The 17,100-nt window shown below is 39.9% G+C and overlaps 1 protein-coding gene across 1 annotated transcript in view; it reads left to right on the forward strand.

Moving 5' to 3' along the window:
- Positions 1–17,100, forward strand: part of GRID2 (glutamate ionotropic receptor delta type subunit 2) — a 783,779-nt gene that overhangs the window by 58,012 nt on the left and 708,667 nt on the right. The window contains exons 2-3 of the mRNA XM_035325267.1: positions 9,729–9,814; positions 13,287–14,277. Coding sequence (XP_035181158.1) covers positions 14,190–14,277 — 88 coding nt within the window. The 5' untranslated portion in view covers positions 9,729–9,814; positions 13,287–14,189. The remainder of the gene's footprint in view (positions 1–9,728; positions 9,815–13,286; positions 14,278–17,100) is intronic.

Raw genomic sequence — 17,100 nt, forward strand, 5'->3', positions numbered from 1 at the left:
TGATCAAAGGGCCAGAGCACCTCTCCTGTGAATGCTGAGGGAATGGGGGTTGTTCAGCCTGGAGAAGAGATGGCTGCAGGAAGACCTTACAGCGGCCTTCCAGTACCAAAGGGGGTCTCCAAGAAAGCTGAAGAGGGACCCTTTATCAGGGAGTGTAGTGATAGGGCAAGAAGTAATTGCTGTAAACTGAAAGAGCATAGATGTAGATTGAACATCAGGAAGAAATTCTTGACTCAGAGGGTGGTGAGGCACTGTATCATGTTTCCCAGAGAAACTCTGGATGCCCCATCCCTGGAAGTGTTTGGATGAGGCTTTGGGTAACCTGGTCTGGTGGGAGGTGTCCCTGCCCATGGCAGTTGCAGTTGGAATTATATTATTTTTAAGGTCCCTTCCAATCCAAACTCTTCTATGATTCTGTGAAATACGTGCAGATATTTGCCTATCAACTGTGGACACTTCTTTGCCTCCTTTTTAACTCTGTTCCAGAATCAAATGATGAAACGTGACATACTTTGAAAGCAAATTATCTGGAGGCATGTGAATTTATTTGAAGTTTCCTAATCTCACAGACAAACCCCAGTGAAATAAGTTACTTTGTCTTTTACATCACTGTATTGTCTGCTATGTACTGTTATGATTAAAAAAAAAAAAAAAAAAAAGTTTACTGTGCTGAGCAGGCACTGTTAAAAATAGCACAGACACTTATTTGGCATAGGTAATTGTCACATACAGTATATATCATGGACTCCGAGACAATGTGGACTAGAACTGCTCACCAGAAATCATCAAGCAGAGTGGTTCTCTGAAAACTGGAGAGAGAGAGAGAAAGGTTTCCTGTGTGATAGGTTAAGGTGTATTGTAAATGTCCCTAACTAGATGAGATGTTTTTTCCCCCTTATTTAAGGCTAGATGCATGTTTTAAAAATGTGTGTGGGAAGGTTCTGTTGCATGAGGATGCATATGCAAAAAATTACTTTGGTTAAAAATCAAACTACTCAGAGTTGCCTAATGACCAATGAGTGTTGTTAGCACTTTACCTATTATTTTAAAGGTTTCTTTGTTGTTGTTTGTTTGTTTTTTTCCTCCAATAGCACAGTATTAGCTTTGGCCTTGACACTATTTTTTTTTTTTTTTCCTCTATAAAGATTTTTTCAGGCTGACTTCTAACAAGGGGTTGAGACTGTGCAAACAGGGAAGAGCAATAGGGAGTGTTACCTGTTGTTAAATACTGACCCTGTTTCTGTGTCTCATTGACAATTTCCCTCCAGCAAAGCTTTCTTGTCCCTCCTCTAGACATACTAAAAGGAATTGAAACAAAAGCTAGTGACTTTAGTATTAGTTCAGGAAGAAGTCTGTAGGATCAATGTTGGCTTTCCTTTGAATAGTTATGACCCGCTGTAGATGCGCCAAGTTAGGGATGGGCTCGTTCACTTCTACTGACTTATTTTTATTTTTACTCAACAGGGACAGGTGCATATCTTTGTCTTTTGTGTTATGTCCCTCAGCACTTTTAAAACCCAAGATTTTTTTTTAAAACCCAAGACAATTTCGATGTCACTAGCTCACTCTGCTATGGAAACTTCAATGTAATACTTAAAAAAATAAAAAATAAAAAGTGTAGCTATTTGTAATACGCATAGATTTCACAGATGTTTTCAAAACTTTAAAATCAGTGTCCTTCCTGTAATTAATCTTAAATCTTACCAAGTGCATCCTCAACCAAAAAAGAAGGAAGTAAGATGGGGGGGGAAAAAAAAAAAAAAAAAAAAGGAAAAAGAATGGCATCTCAGAATAACCACTACTTCCACAGGGCCATTCAGTGTGGAAGTAGAAGGTCCAAATTAAATCATATGCAGAACAGCCTAAGCACAGAGTCAATCTTCCTTAGCTAGAGAATTATTTATAGAAAGTGGGACAGCTCTGTCAGGAGAAGCTCAGGTGCAATGTATAAATTACTGTATCTATGAGTACTTCTGAGCATCTTGCACTGCATTTTCACCCTCTCCATGTTGGGCTCTAGTCCAGTGAGACCTAGGTGTGTACAGAGCCTCTGTCCTGCCAGCGATTTGATTATCTAGGGAGGTAAAAGTTTCCATTCTGGCCAAGGAATCATGACCTGAAAGCTCTGAGCTCTGTTCAAACAGATTGTATTTATAGCTTAATAATTATGGGACTCACCTGATGTATAGAGTTACATGTTCCAGCTACTCTTTTGTCTAAGAGCTTAATTTGTGGCGATTATAATGCTTTTTTTTTTCCTTTTTTTTTTTTCCTTTTTTTTTTCTTTGTGTGGCTTGATTCTGTTTTGTTGGTTTTTGGAGAGAAACGTATTGTTCAAAATTTTGGTTTCAACTTGCAGGTTTTGCTTTTCCTTTTTTTTTTTTTTTTTTTTTTTTTTTTTTAAATTAAATTGATGGCAAAACTCCAACCACCTATTCAAAAGTACACTGCTCTTGGATGAGTTTCAATGTATTTTCTAATACCACAGGAAACTGAGATTAGGATTCAAAATTTAAGCAGCTGGTTTAGTACTATTTTCTGTAGGATTTCTAAGAGTCCCTACCTGCTTCAGCCCTTTTAGGCATGCCTGTGTAGTTTTATACAGGGGTCTGGATGACACTTGTCATCCAGACACTTGTCATCCAGAAGAAGGATGATGGGATTTGCTTTTGGTGGTGGTGGTGGCAGTAGTGCTTTTCTTCCCCTAGTAAAAAAATAAAAAAATAAAAAGCTGGAAGAGCATTGTACTACCATATATGAAAGCAGTTTTGCTGCCTCTGGACTCTTTTATGATAAGCCCTAGAGGCTTCTTTTTCTTCCCTTCCCTTCCTTTTTTTTTTTTTTTTTTTCAAAAAAGGAAGCTTTCTAGCAAATAGGGGGTGATTTCTTTATTTCTGCTCCTCTGAGTAGACCCCAAAATTATTTTATTACTTCATGCTACTAAAAGTTTGATTTATTATACTAAAATAATTCTAATTTCATACACAGCTTGATAGAAGACAGAGCTAATTAGCCTAAACTGTTTAGTCTATTAATTGATTTCTGAATTCACTTTTGCCTTCTGGATTCTGCGTTCCTCCACCTGTGTAACCTTTTTAATGACCATATATTAGTTCAAGCCCAAGTTTGACAGCATCTTGCAATGTTGCTTTCTTTTATGAATGAGCAGCTGCTTGCTGTTGATTTGCAGTGAGTTTGAAACCAGTTTTCCTTCTACAGAGTACTATCCCTGGAAGTTTCACCCAAAGTTGGAGGTAGAAGAATCACTCTGACAAAATATTTATTAAAGTTGCCTACGTTCTTCCATCTGCAAAAGTATTTATATATATATATATATATATTTCATTTAATGTTGACATCCAAAAAGAAGGCATGGCAGATCCTATGGAGTAATATTTTTTTATGCTTCTTTTTGGTAGGAACAACAGTAAAATAAAATGAAATAAATAATGCAGAGGGAAACTATCCTGAGATCTTTATGCCAGAAAACTGATAGAGAAATCTCATGTCATTAAACTCCACCTCTTCAGAGTTTTATTTGTGTGTTCAGGTTTCGGTTTATGGGGAAAGCCTCTGATCTCACTGAAACTCTCAAAATCAAAGATCAACTTTCTGTTTTAGTTGAGATTTAGCTGATTTGAAAGGGAGTCAGTTAAGTCTTGATGTTAATACAAGATATGGATATGTTCTGGATATGTTCACAGTTTTAAACACCTGAGGTGATTTCTGGCTTTCCAGTTTAAAATCTGGAACTGCAGCTCATCGATTAACTCGGACAAGTCTAGGTCCACAGTCTGATGTCCACTACCAGCCATGCTTTGGTCCTAAAGCAATAACTTTTTTGCAATAACTTGAAGAGTAATCTATATTCAGGGACCAAGACTATGTAGTTGCTTAAATGCATCACCATGTTTGTATGTGTGTAAGAGAGTAAAAGTGGGAAATAATAACGCGGTATTTACAGCAGACCTTCCAAGAAAGAGAACTTACTGAACCTGAATATCTTTGTTCATAGCCAACTGAAGGGCCTGGTCAGAGCCACAGGTACTCAAGATAAATGATTTACAGCTTTTGAAATCAGAGGCTCATCTCCATAGAAATCCATTTAGATTTGTGCATTCTAAAACACATAGTTGCTTATCTACAGGAATAATATATATGCGTTTGCTGTATTTCACTACTTGTAGAACTGCTTAATAAAGTACTTAGAGGGTGGTTTTTTTTTGAGGTGCTTGAAATGCTCGTTTTTCTTTCATATATCTTGCTAAGTATTCAAATTATGTTGTTATATTGTAAAATGAGAAATATTTCTGTTTATTAAACATCTTATTTTTATTATTTGTATTAAACATATCTTCTTTTCCTGAAATGAGGCTTTACGGAGTAACCTTGTGTGTGAGTGGTTATGCTCTTAATAGCTGTGATGTAAAAAGCATCCAGTGCAAGTAATGCTTAAAAGGGCTTAATTGTAGCTATCACTTGACTTTTCAGAATAGCTTACAAACTTGAAAGGCAAAGAATAACAGAGTGGAGCACTTTGACATTGACCCTGGTGGTGAAATGGTTCTCAGCATTTCAGCGAGCGGGTGGGTGCTCAGAAATATCATATACTTCACTGATCACCTAGATGTATTATGACCATTCACTTATTTTCAGTGACTGTTGATGAAAAAAGACAAAATAAACATTAAAGAGGAAAACTGCAAAGATATTAAAGAACATGGAGATGAGTAATGGTTGGAAAGCTTGTAACATAAATAGATGGTGTCGGTTTTTTACTTATCTGTGATGTGGATTATGCAGGAACATTCAATATCTCTAGTCATCCAAAACACATTTTAGAGTCATGCTAATAGGAATACTTTCAATTTATCAGCATGACTTTGCTAATGTGAAGCAAATGTTTAACAGAGTTGAAATAGAGAATACTTTTTTCTCTTCAAAATTCACTTGTTAGTAATTTGAAACAAATGAAGTAGGCTTCACGGAAAAGTAGGTCATAATAGCAAGATAATTTGGCTTTGTTTGTGTTTCCTTTTTCCATCCAATAAGGTTTTATTTGAATCTTATGTTTTCAAGAGTCTCTTTGAAAAGTAGTCTTTCTGACTGGCTTTCTATGAAACAGTTGCATTTCAGAGTTGTGTGGCCTTTCCAGTCCTATCGGGATGGTTATATAGGGTAAATATTATGTGAAAAGTACTTCAAGAAGCCAGGGCCAACTGAGAATAAATGGGTTGTTTATTTTAAGTTTAGGTACTGTAAGGACAAAATTGAATTATCTTAAAAATCACCACAAATAATTTATCAGGTAAGTGAGGTACTTTCTTTCTTGCCCTGTCATCAGATCTAATGGCTCTTTCTTAATTTATGACAGAAATACTGTGGAATAAGGTAAATGCCAACTATAATGATGCTGTTTGTTATGATGAAAACTCTGAGAGAAGGAAATTATGTTTAATGCATCAAAGCAAGAAATTTCAAATAGGTTATTTCAGCTGTCTTGATTTATAACTGAAAATAACATTGTAGAAACGTGCATCATAAAGAATAGTTAAAGACTGTTAGATTTGGAGATGTTTCTCCCATAAATAGACATACAAATTATTTCAGAGACTATAAGACTTACTAATATCGAACCATGTAATGACCAACTAGCATTTCCTGGCATAAAGAAATATATTACTTTTCACATAAACAGTAGTGATTTATACAGTTCTCTCATTTAGCAGTTATCTTTATCTTCTTGGCTCTTGATTTGGTCCAGATAACTTATTTTTTGTTGGAAAAACCTTTCACCAATAATTGTATTGGACAACAGATCTTAGGTGAAACATGAGACTTGTTTTGTTCTGAGAATATTACTAAAAACTGTGCAGAGATAGTATGAGCTATAGTTCAAGTCTTGTGTTACAACATCTTATCAAATGTTTTGGGGATTCTTATGCTAAAAACATGTGCAAGTTCACAGGTAAGAGTTTTGTCGTATTACTGCCTCTGCTCAAAAGAGATCAGATGGTGTTCTTATGCACCATGAAAGATGGTGGAGAGTTTCCTCTGACAGAAATAGGGAAATCCAATTTTATGACATATCACCTTGGGAATACACTTGGCTTCTTTCTTTCCCTGTCTGACTCATTTTTCTTGTGTAATCAGAGTTTACTGGATTTGTGGTGAGAACTATTTTGCTATGTATTTTGTGCTCTGCACCAATTAAATCTCAGTCTTGTTAGAAGCCCCAATATAACAGTAGCAATTACTACTAAATAAAGATGGAATAGAAAAATAGGTACAGCTTTGCAGGTGTCAACTTAACTAGCGTTAAAAAATCATCAATGCCTGCGCTATTTGTCTTTCATAAATAATTATGAGTCATATTTTTGTTAAAACATCAAAATTAACAGACTTCCTGCTACCTTTTCCAAGTAGGTGAAAGAATTAAATGTGCGGGGTGTTCCTGTGCTTGAACCACGGGCTCACAGGGCAACAACAATTCTGTTTTCCAATACTGAGCTTTTCTGACTCTCTTCCATTGCTAGCAGTAGCAAAGACTAAGCTGATTCTGGCTCTTGCATGATATGAAACAAACAGACAGCATGTGGCATTTCTGGTTCAGTGATGACTTCTGACTGGCCTTTCTTTTACACTGTCACAGTTGAAACTCCCCCTCTCTTCTCAGCAGCGCTGAAGAATTAGAATGAGATCAGTAAAATGGTTTGTTCTTGGTTGGTTCTTTCACTCCATGTACTATCCAAATTAGTTTGATTCCTTCAGCTGCATACACTAAGAGGCTACTCAGATATGAACTGTGCCTTCAGCATGTCTGCTGTCTTTCTTTCAGAGTTTTTCTACAGCCTTTCCACTGTAACACATCATATTCTCAAAGTTAGTTGAGAATTATCTTTCCTGACTTCTCCTTGTGCACACCTTCCCTGTTGAGTAGTATATTTGGTTTGTAGGCTTCTCCACAGAACATAATCAGCCCTCACTCTTGTTTTATTGTAGTCTGGACTGGTGGCTACAAAGAGGCAAGGCAATAACAGGCACCAGGAGAAGAACCTAAGAGGGAGATGAATGGTCATCAGATAGACAACATGCACGTTTCTTTCACCAGTTGCTGAGTGCTGCCTCTGCATTTGACATTCACACCTTACCAAAGCTCTCAGGCTTCACTGAGCTTTTGCTTAAATGACTCCTTCCCTATGCACCTGCTGAGAGGAAGTTTTCAGAGATGAAGGAGAGGGACTAGCTGGCTGTTTAGAGGGACACAGAAAGATTTGGCATTAGAAAAATTTGGCTTGGTAGGCTTAATGCTTACTCTACACTTTGCAGATGAACCAAGAGAAGGGAGAAATTATTCTCTGGCTTTCTTCTAACTTAGATTAAGAAGGAAAATGTTACATATGTAAGTGTCTCAGAACATGGTATTCTCTCTGGTGCCAATGAAACCAAGCACTCAACACCAAATCCACTTCTGTTTTGTTTTCTCAGGTTTATTTTTTTTTTATTTTTCTTCTTTTTTTTTCCCTTTGTTTAGTTTTCTGTTTAGATCATGCCCAAGAGATCTTACCACTATGAGGCTCTGCCACCTCCCTCTACACAACAATTTTTAAGAAAGGAGCATGAGCATAAAAGGATGGCTCAAGCAACAGAGATCTATAACATGAGTTTAAAGGGAAGCAAAATAAATCTACCTCAGCAGCAGTCCCTGCTAATTCACTCTGATAACACTGGTTGCTCTAAGGGTTGACTTTACTTCATAACCATTTTCTGAGTTTTGTGCAGTGAGGCTAAAGGATAAGACACAAGCTCTCAACTAAACTCAATAACAATGTAGCTGAAAAAAAGCAAAAGGCTTTGAAACCTTTGCCGTGTACTGCACAAAATTTGGGGATTTATTTTTGCCCAGTTAAAAAACTCTTGTTTCTGATTTGGCATTTGTTCTTCTGTGATAAGGTATTTAAGGCCACCACATTCACTGTCTATTGAAATGCAGTAATTATTTAATGTTTTGTTTGTTTGTATATGACCAAATTAAATTACTTTGTCTAATCAATCTCCATATGCAGGTACACGTACACAAATATACACACATACTCCTGCAGATACACACATGTTCACACGTTAAAGGTTTGAAACAGAATGAAGGAAAATGTACATAATGCTTTGTTTGACAAAAAAAAAAAAAAAAAAAAAAATTAATTTAGTCCTCAAACTATTCTATTAGCAAAGATTAAGCCCATTATCCAGAAGCGTTAACAGAGGCCCAAAAGTGCATGTTTCACACAAGGTATGACGGGACAGATGGAGTCAATGCCTGAGCCACTACTTAAAATTCAAGTGGTCCTATTAACCTGAACGTCTGCTATAATAAAGAGAACAACCTTAAAGTTGGCAGTAGACTGCAGCTTTCATGTAAAGGTTATTTGGTCGTCATTTGGTTAAATGTCCTTTTAACCAAAACCCTCCCAGGTGACTTCTTGTTTGAAGCTACGCCAGGTTAAGCAAAGACTAAGTAGACACATCAACTACAGTAACCTCTCAGAGCTAGCATCTTTCTCTGAGAGCCTGGGTGCTAGCTCGACAGCAGAGGAACTTCTGCTTGCGGCATACAGTTTGGTGAAAGGTCTGTCAGCCAATTGCTTTATATCAACAGTTTGAGGATGCCTTTTTTTTTTTTTTTTTTTTTTTTTTTTTTTAATATAGCATTACAAGGTGAGGTATATTTGTAAATTTTTGTTTTTAAAATGTGAGAAACTCAGTATTGTTTAGATTTAAATAGCATTATCAAATGGAAAGTGTTTTCCTATATAAATTAGGGAGTGGGGACCTGTGGTTGGTTGTTTTACTATCATTAAATGTCTGGCTAGCCTTGAGTAGACTGAGTGTTATGGTTAGGCAGATCTTTTCAGAACCTACATTGTAATAATCATAAGTAACACGAACTAAATTAATATTAATTATATATATATATATATTTTGGCTCCATATCATGTAAATTAGGATATGATCCAGGAATGGCACCCTTAGAGGAAGATTCTGTACCCAGGTCAGTACACACTGAAATGGCTCTCTGTAAGGAATTGCCTGTGATGATCTGATTGCAGAATCTGCACATCATCTTTCAAGAGTTGAAGTAATGAGGATATTGCAGGCTCCTTCATTTAAACTGTAATGTTACTATTTGGTGACAACTCGAAACTTCCAAACATTGTCTGAAGAGAGAAAAAATGCCACTTCTTCGGTACAGCCATCAAAGAAATACGGAGATTCAAAAAATTACTGTTAATTTCCTTGTCAGGAGCACTCATTAAAAAATGACCCACAGAGACTTGAAGAATAAGAGGAAGCTGCAGTAGAGAATGATAACAAATGACTTTAAGAATCCAGAAATAGAAACCATCTTAATAATAGTAGGTGGGCCTTCCTGGCATTTCTCCCATGTTCAAGTTTCATCAATAACAATTTGGGTGTGAATGTTATGTATTTGTAATTGATGATTCTCTCCTGTAACAGATGATCCATTCTTTCAAATCCCACCCCTTAGTGCAATAATATTGAATTGTCTTATGAAAGAGAGGGGAGTAAATTAGAACCAAGTAAAAGAAATGTTATTTTTCATAACGTGTTGGCACTGCTGGAATTCACTGCCACAGAAGGTCATGGAGTTTAATGCTGCCCTTTTTTCTTTCTTTCTTTCTTTCTTTCTTTTTTTTTTTTTTTTTTTTAAGGATACCTGTGTGACCATTAACTAGATGTAAGCTGAGAAGGTTAATTGGATACTAAACATCAAGATAGGAGGTGATGGCTCAGTATGGTAAGGAAGGAATTTCTCCTACCTCTGTTTCTCACTACATACAACATAGAATAGTGGGATGGGTTCATGCTGGTTTTTTCTATGAAAAAACTCATGGGTCTTCATGAAGAGTTTGTTAGTGCAAATGGACCAGTGAACTAACATGGAGTTAATCTGTTTTCATCTAAACTATTTGTCAGTTCAAGTAAGACACTTGAATATAAAATAATTCCATGTGCAAAATGTATGTTTAATGCTCATGTCAGGTAATGTTAAACACTTGCTATGCAATTTCGAACTGCCATTGTAACTGTTCTGAGTAACTCCCAATACAGCAGGCTGTAAGTGGGACTGTTTTATTGCTGTGCTATTTTCTTCGATATCTGAAGGAGCTCCTAGGAGTTGGAATTAAATAACATCCCATAGATAACACACAAAGGTTGGTTAAGCTGACCTAGGATATGATTTTGGCCAACCAGTCAGGAAAAGGGGAATAGCATTTTCCAAATTAAAGCTTTAGGTAGGTGAAAGGCATATAAAACTTCTGTGTTTATCTGTCTTTCCTCCTCTGATAGAAGCTCAGGTCCCAAGCAGAGTAAGGAGCAGAATGTTATGTGTGGGTGAGAGGAAATAAATATTAAATGGACACATTTGTTTTCCTGCTGTATCGGTTTTAAAAGAATATCTTTCCTTTGCTGCTTCTCTATGGGTTGCAATTGCATGTAACACTGCAATAGACGATTAGCAGAAACATCAGCCACTAACCCCATTGTAGTTGGACTACTAGAAAGAAGAAGACTACTCCCTGTTGTTAAAAAAAAAAAAAAAAAAAAAAGATTAGTCTGCAGTGGTGCTTCTCCCACAGACACTAACAGTGGAACTGAAGTGATACTAACACAACTGAAGATGTTTTGGGAGGGTAATTTTGGCAAAGAAAGAGCAGCATGGCTAAAAACTGTAGGATTTAAGTTTCTGAAGTGCCTAGGGCAGCATACGCTGAAGTCCCAAGAAATGTGCTCATGACCTATTAGAGGCCTGCGTTGGCCCAGGTCTGATTAATAGACTCCTTTTTAGAATATTTCCACAGGATCAGTAAGTTCTGTTCTGGATTTTTTCCCTAACTTCAACTTTCTGTAAATGCTTAGCATATATTGATTAGAAGAGACCATTATCCTTTTTCTACATTCTTCTTTGATACCTTGAAGTAATTATGGAGCATAAGATTTTTCAGACTCTTTATACAGATGACACCAATTTGTGTTTTTAATGAATAAGAATTGAAGAGAATGAAAGGGAGGAAGTACAAATGATTTTATCTCTGTGGAGGATGCATATTAAGTCAATAATGTGTTCATTATTTAAAGTGAGTTTACTTTATATTTAAACTTTAGCTTCACTTCAGTCTCTTTCCTTTCAGATTTTCAGGCAGTGCTCTTTATTACTTGAATTTGTATCTAGAACTACTCTCAAAAAACATTTTTATTAGTTAGAGGGTATTTGTGAGCTACAAACTCTTAGCTGTGCCTTCTGTCCCGGTAAGTATTTCCACAGACTTAAGTGAAAATTTCCATTTAGTGTGGCCAATTCATAGCACACTTAGTGGATGCTTTAAATAGTCTGAAAGGATAGCTGGTTTCTGGATAAGGCTTCAAAATTCTTAGTATTATCTAAACTGAGGATTTATATATATATATATATAACTTTCCAAAGATTTTCATTATTTCCTACTCTGCCTACTGTGCATTGTACATTATTAAAGAGTACTGCTCCGACATGCCCCCCCCCCACAAAGAAGCAAATTAACATTTCTTGTGAACTCTATTCTTTTGTGGAGAAGTAATAATGACTCAAGCAGCTCCCAAAGTTTCTCAGATGATTCAGAGTTTATTACTTGTAAAATTAATGGCCATTACACTTAGTGATACTGTGCATAAACAGTCGTTTATAGAAAAAAGCACCCTTTTTACAGTTAGATCTGTTATCGATAACAGATCTATGAGTGTTGTGTAGAGGATACCAACAAATGGAGCATGTGAAGGACATCGTTTGTGAGACTTTTGTTCATCATCTTTTATTCTCTTTTTGTACTCCTTTCTTCTGTCTCTTGAAGTTAATTTTAGTTGTGATTTGTTACAGCTTTTAGAAGAGACAAAGTCCATTCTAGCCAGCGCAAAGATGATGCCTGACTTCTGCTTTGGATGTAGCTTGAAGCCTTTTCAGTGTTACCATTTCGAGGGAAATATTCACCTGCCAATGTGGACCTAAGCAAAGTAGAAATAACTGGTGTTTTTTGTTTGTTTGTTTGTTTTTTTAATCAGTTATCTTTCTCCTTACACTGATTTAGTTTGCCTTACCTTAAAAATCTTACTTCTTCCTCTTGAGCTAAATCCTTAAATTTTGTAGGTATACAAGTGTGCTTATTAAGTCCCATGACTGAAAAGAGTCATAGTTCAGTTTTATGAAAAGAAATATACTAGTCAGATATGATTAAGTTAATCTAAGTCATATATTTTAGGAAATGCCTTTAGAAAGGGTTGTTTAGAGAGATGACCTACCTCTGCTTACACTTCCACAAAGACTATCAAGTCTTATCAATGGCTGGTATGAGTTTAGAGCAAATATTTGTGTGTGTGTGTCTTGCACCAATTCTTTGACTTCTGCATCTTGTTTCTAGTATAACTAGATATAACAAAGTCAGAAGAAAGTGTAATAAGACATAAAGTGGGGATTTGGACTAATTCATAAGAACATAAAATGCTGTGCAATTCTCTGTGTAATGGGGATAATGTACTTAACAACAGCAGAAGTTTAAGGATTAATTGGTTAATGTATTCAATAGAACCCTGAGCATGAAAAGTGTGCTCTACATGTTTTCTAATAGAAATTTCTCCACTATCTAAAAAAAAAAAAGTACATTCATTGTTTTTTTTTAAAAAAATAGGAGAATTCCATCAAGAACGCAGATAATTAAAATCATATTAATAGATTTTTAGGTCTTCATTTTCCCCTTGAGGCCAGGTGTCCCTGATTTTTTTTTTTTTGCTTTCTTTTATTCTTTTTTTTTTTCTTTTTTTTTTTTTTTCCCCTTCAAGCAGTGTCCCTGACTCAGTTGTCAAAGACTGAGAAGCAAAAGTGCCCATCTAGCTTTGAACTCAATACCTGTGGTGGAGTTACAAGGTTAAATAAATGTTTTTTTTTTTTTTTTTTTTTTTTTTTTTTTTTTAAAGCTAAGCATAACACTTCAAAAAAGATTTTTTTTCCCCCTCCCCTCCCCCTAACATATTTTTAGGCTGCGTGCACTCCTGCCTATGTCTCTTCCCCAGTCCCAGCTGAAGATTTCAGGGGAGATGAGGACTCTATTTTGTTTCTCCCTTGTATTGCAGATAGGGGGAGGAGGTGGTTATTAGAGAGAAGCGCTCTCACTCGCTCGCTCTCTCTGTTTCTCCCTCTCTGGCTGATAGCACTTATCTCTCGCTCTCTCTCCTTCTCCTAGGTGATCCATTTCTAGGCAACGTGCTGGCTGGTGCTGGAGCTGCCAGCTCTCTCTGCATCCCACTAGCAAAGCGAGCTCCAAAAGCAACCTGCAGACCATCATCTGCTTTCCTCTGCCTTGCTCTGGGCACTCCTTCGCTCTCTCCTGCCCTGTCCAACCACCACCTTGCGCGACAGAGACTGCACGCTGGGCTTGATTTGCAGATTTATTTCTTGATATATATATTTTTTTCTTATTTATTTTTTTTCTTCTTCCAGTTGTGGGAAGCGATTTTTAAGCCGAGGGTGGGGGGAAATCTCTGCATTACTATCCGCATTACCTTGAAGTTCACTTTGTTTTTTGGCCTCCGGGGAGGCTTTTCCTGCTAGAATCCGGCTGCTGGAGCCGGGGCTGCCTGCCCGCCCGGCTCCCCGCTCCTCCTCGCTCACTGAAGGCGAGCCCATTGCAGCGGGCTCCTGGGGCTTCTCCGGCCAAGGGGGTTCGTGTGTGCGCGTGTCTGCGTGTGCTTGTGCCTGCGTGTGTGTGTGTGTGTGTGCGTGGGGTGGGTTGGAAGTTGCCGTGCAGCAGCCGGGACCGAGCGGATCCCTGGACCCGGCGGAAGGATGGGGATTGTCTGACCAGCAGAGGCGTCTGCTGCCCGCCGCGGCTCCCGGGCTGGATGGATTTGCTGCCGGAGCTCCCAGCAACTCTGGCGCTGCCCAGGAGCCCCCCGAAGTGACGCGGGGTCTCGCCGAGGAGCCGCGGGCTCGCTCCCTCGCCCAGCCGCAGCCGTGCGCCAGCCAGCGGGATTTACTCGCCCCTCCGGCACCTCAAACTCTCGGGCTGCCCGCGCCGCGCCATCCACCGCGGTGGCACCGCTCGGCGAAGAGAGCTGTCGTTGCAAAGCCTGGACCTCCGCCGGAGATGGAAGTTTTCTCCCTCATCCTGGTGGTGTCCGTCTGTTGGACTCGGAGCTGGAGAGCGGCGATTGCAGATTCGATCATTCACATCGGTAAGGGGGTGCTGCGTCTGCCCGTGCCGCTGGACACTTTTCCAGCTCTCCTTTCGCAACCTTCTCTTCTGGCAGGCTTCCCCTCTCCCCTCAACCCCCCCCCCCCCCCCTCTCTTTTATCCCCTCGCTGTCTTTGCCGGTTCTTGTTCGTTCCCCTCTCGCAATCGCTTCCCACAGGGTTCTCGGGCGTCCTCTTCCCCCCCCCCCCCCCCCCCCCCCGCCGCCGGGGGGGGGGGGGGAGGGGGGGGGGTCCCCCCCGGGGGGTGGGGGGGGGGGGGGGCTCCTCCAGCCGCCCCTCTCCCCCCTTTCAGCCCGGCTCCCCCCGCGGCGGGTGCAGGGAGGGCGGCTGCCGGCCGTACCCCCTCCCGCCCCCCCCCCACCGGTGATTGCTATGCACGGCGCTATGCCGGGCTTCCCCCCGCAGCCGTGATCCGCGAGCCTGTGTCCGTCCCCCCCTGATTGTGCCGAGCGGGGTTTGGTTCCCGCAGCGGGAACCCCCCCCCCCACACACCACCCCAGCACTGCTCCGCCCGGCCGGGGGGCGGCGAGGAGAGGAAGGAGGGCGCTGCCCCCCCCGGCCGCTCGCCCATCTGCAGGCACCGCACGCAGGCGGCGCAGGAAAGCGAGGAGCGGGCACAGCGCTGCCCTGGGGAAGGGGCTCCCGGGGACAGGGTCCCGCCAGGCCCCTCCCCCCCTTTTTTTTGGAGGGGGGGGGGGTTGTCCCCGTGCAGGGCCTGCAGCTTCCCGCTGTCCTCGGGGGTGGCTTTATAAACATGTCCGCCCGTGCCAGCGGTGGGTTTCTGGGCAAGGGGACGTGGGAACGGGATTTGGGCAGCCCGGCCGGCTGGAGCTTTGTGTAGGACACCGGCATCTGGGCAGCGATAAGCCTGCCCCCCCGCCTAGCCCCCCCTCCCCACGCCGGAGCCCACGGGCGGCCGCTTCCCTTAGGTCCTGCAACTTTATAGGGGTCACTCGTGAGAGCTGCGTGCGGCAGGAGCACCAGATAATGCACAGGGGAGGCAGAGCTCTGTGCCCTCCTTTTAAAGGGAGAAGGGCTTGAATTTTAGTATTATTTATTTCTTTTTTTTTTTTTTTTCTCCCGGTTGTAAGCTGTCAAAGCGACACTAGGAAACGGTTCTGCCTTACGATTTGTTACCGAGGAGCTTGCAACAAAGTGATCAGATCTCAGGATCTTGGGGGGAAATTTTGACTGAGTAACAGATGAGGAGTTTCTTTGCAATTGTCTGTCTCCCGTCCTCCTGGCTAAAGGAGCGTTGTTGGGTGAGCTGTATGTCTGCGTTAGCATCAAGGGAGACGACAGTTCCTCTTTTTTTTTTCGTGTTAATGGCATTTTTGTTCGTTTCAGTTGTTACATATGGTGAATACAACACGTTTTACCGCTTACGTTTTTTTATAATGCAATTAGTGGTTAGATGCAACAACACAGTAAATCCTCACTGAAAGAAAAAGATACCAAAGTAGTTGCTTCTCACACGATTAATTTGTCTTGAGAGACAATTAGTACAGTTGACAAGGGGATTAGCTCCTTTTATAGACCGGTTTATGTTGCCATGAAAATGGCAAATTGATAATTGTTACACAGAGCTTTAAATCTATTAAAATGAATACGTTGAAAAGAAATGACCTGAATTTAGAACTATTTTAGCCATAAGTGGGGAGACTGCTAAGCACTGCAACTTGTACAGCTCATGGATGAAAATTGGGTCCCTAGTATCACCTCTGCATTTTGGAACCTGACCCCCTTCTGTTTTCTTAGACTTGTGCTGAGTAAAGTTATGAATAAAATATTTAGAGATAAATAACATACTGCATTTACTTATATGAGTTATGACAAGGAGTAGCAGGGTACTCTATGAACAAATTACCTACAGAAGAATTCATAATGCCAAAGAAGAAAACAAAATGCTCACTTCAGGGAAAAAGAAATACTACCAGAAGTAGTACCAATGCCTTAGGCAACAAGCAAAGCGAAAGCTTTATCATTTCCTAATTCTACAGTGTTTGTAAATTCAAGTGGAAAATGTTTTCGTGTGTATGGAAGGGGACATGATCATAAGAGATACCACATTACCTGTGCAGTATCATTTTCCTGATGGCACGTACTTTTTCCAGTAATAATACACTAACTCTCTTGCTTGCCTATGTATCATTTGATGCCTTTCCAGCAAAGGGATGCTTTCTCTATCCAAGTATGTTACCAGCTGTTTCTTAGACAATGACAAAAATGTTAGAATTAGTGGGTAGATTCATGTTCTTAGTAGGAGGGGAATGATAACTGGTACTTACCTATGATACACTTTCTCACGTTTCTGTCCTCTGAATGATTATATGCACAGCTTTTGACCATTAGAGTAGGTCTGCGTGTGTAAATGCACACATTTAAAAATAAACATTTTCCTGTATCATATTCTGAATGTTGGTAGGGCTGCTTATAGTCTGTACGTTTCTGCTGGCCTGCTGTTATAAATAGAAGCTGGCAGTTCAGAAAGACTGCATTAAGCACTGTTGTGAAAATGTTGAAATGAATCTACTCCACTGCAATTTTCCTTACCCCTGTATTTAAAAAAAAAACGGGGGGGGGGGAAAGGTTACCATGTCAGAACTATGCAGTTCTGTCCTATGTTGCTTCCCTGAGCCCATGCATTGATTGAGTAATTTCATCAGTCCCACATTACTTGATTGCTTAGAAGTTTCCTAATGATCTGTATGCTGTAGGAAGAATCTGAAAGTCGTGAGTGGAATGGCAATGATTTTGTGTTTTATGAGGCTATTCAAAAAGTCGCTCTGATTTATGTAGCTCGA

The sequence above is a fragment of the Oxyura jamaicensis genome, chromosome 4, assembly GCF_011077185.1.
Source record: "Oxyura jamaicensis isolate SHBP4307 breed ruddy duck chromosome 4, BPBGC_Ojam_1.0, whole genome shotgun sequence".
Classification (NCBI taxonomy): domain Eukaryota; kingdom Metazoa; phylum Chordata; class Aves; order Anseriformes; family Anatidae; genus Oxyura; species Oxyura jamaicensis.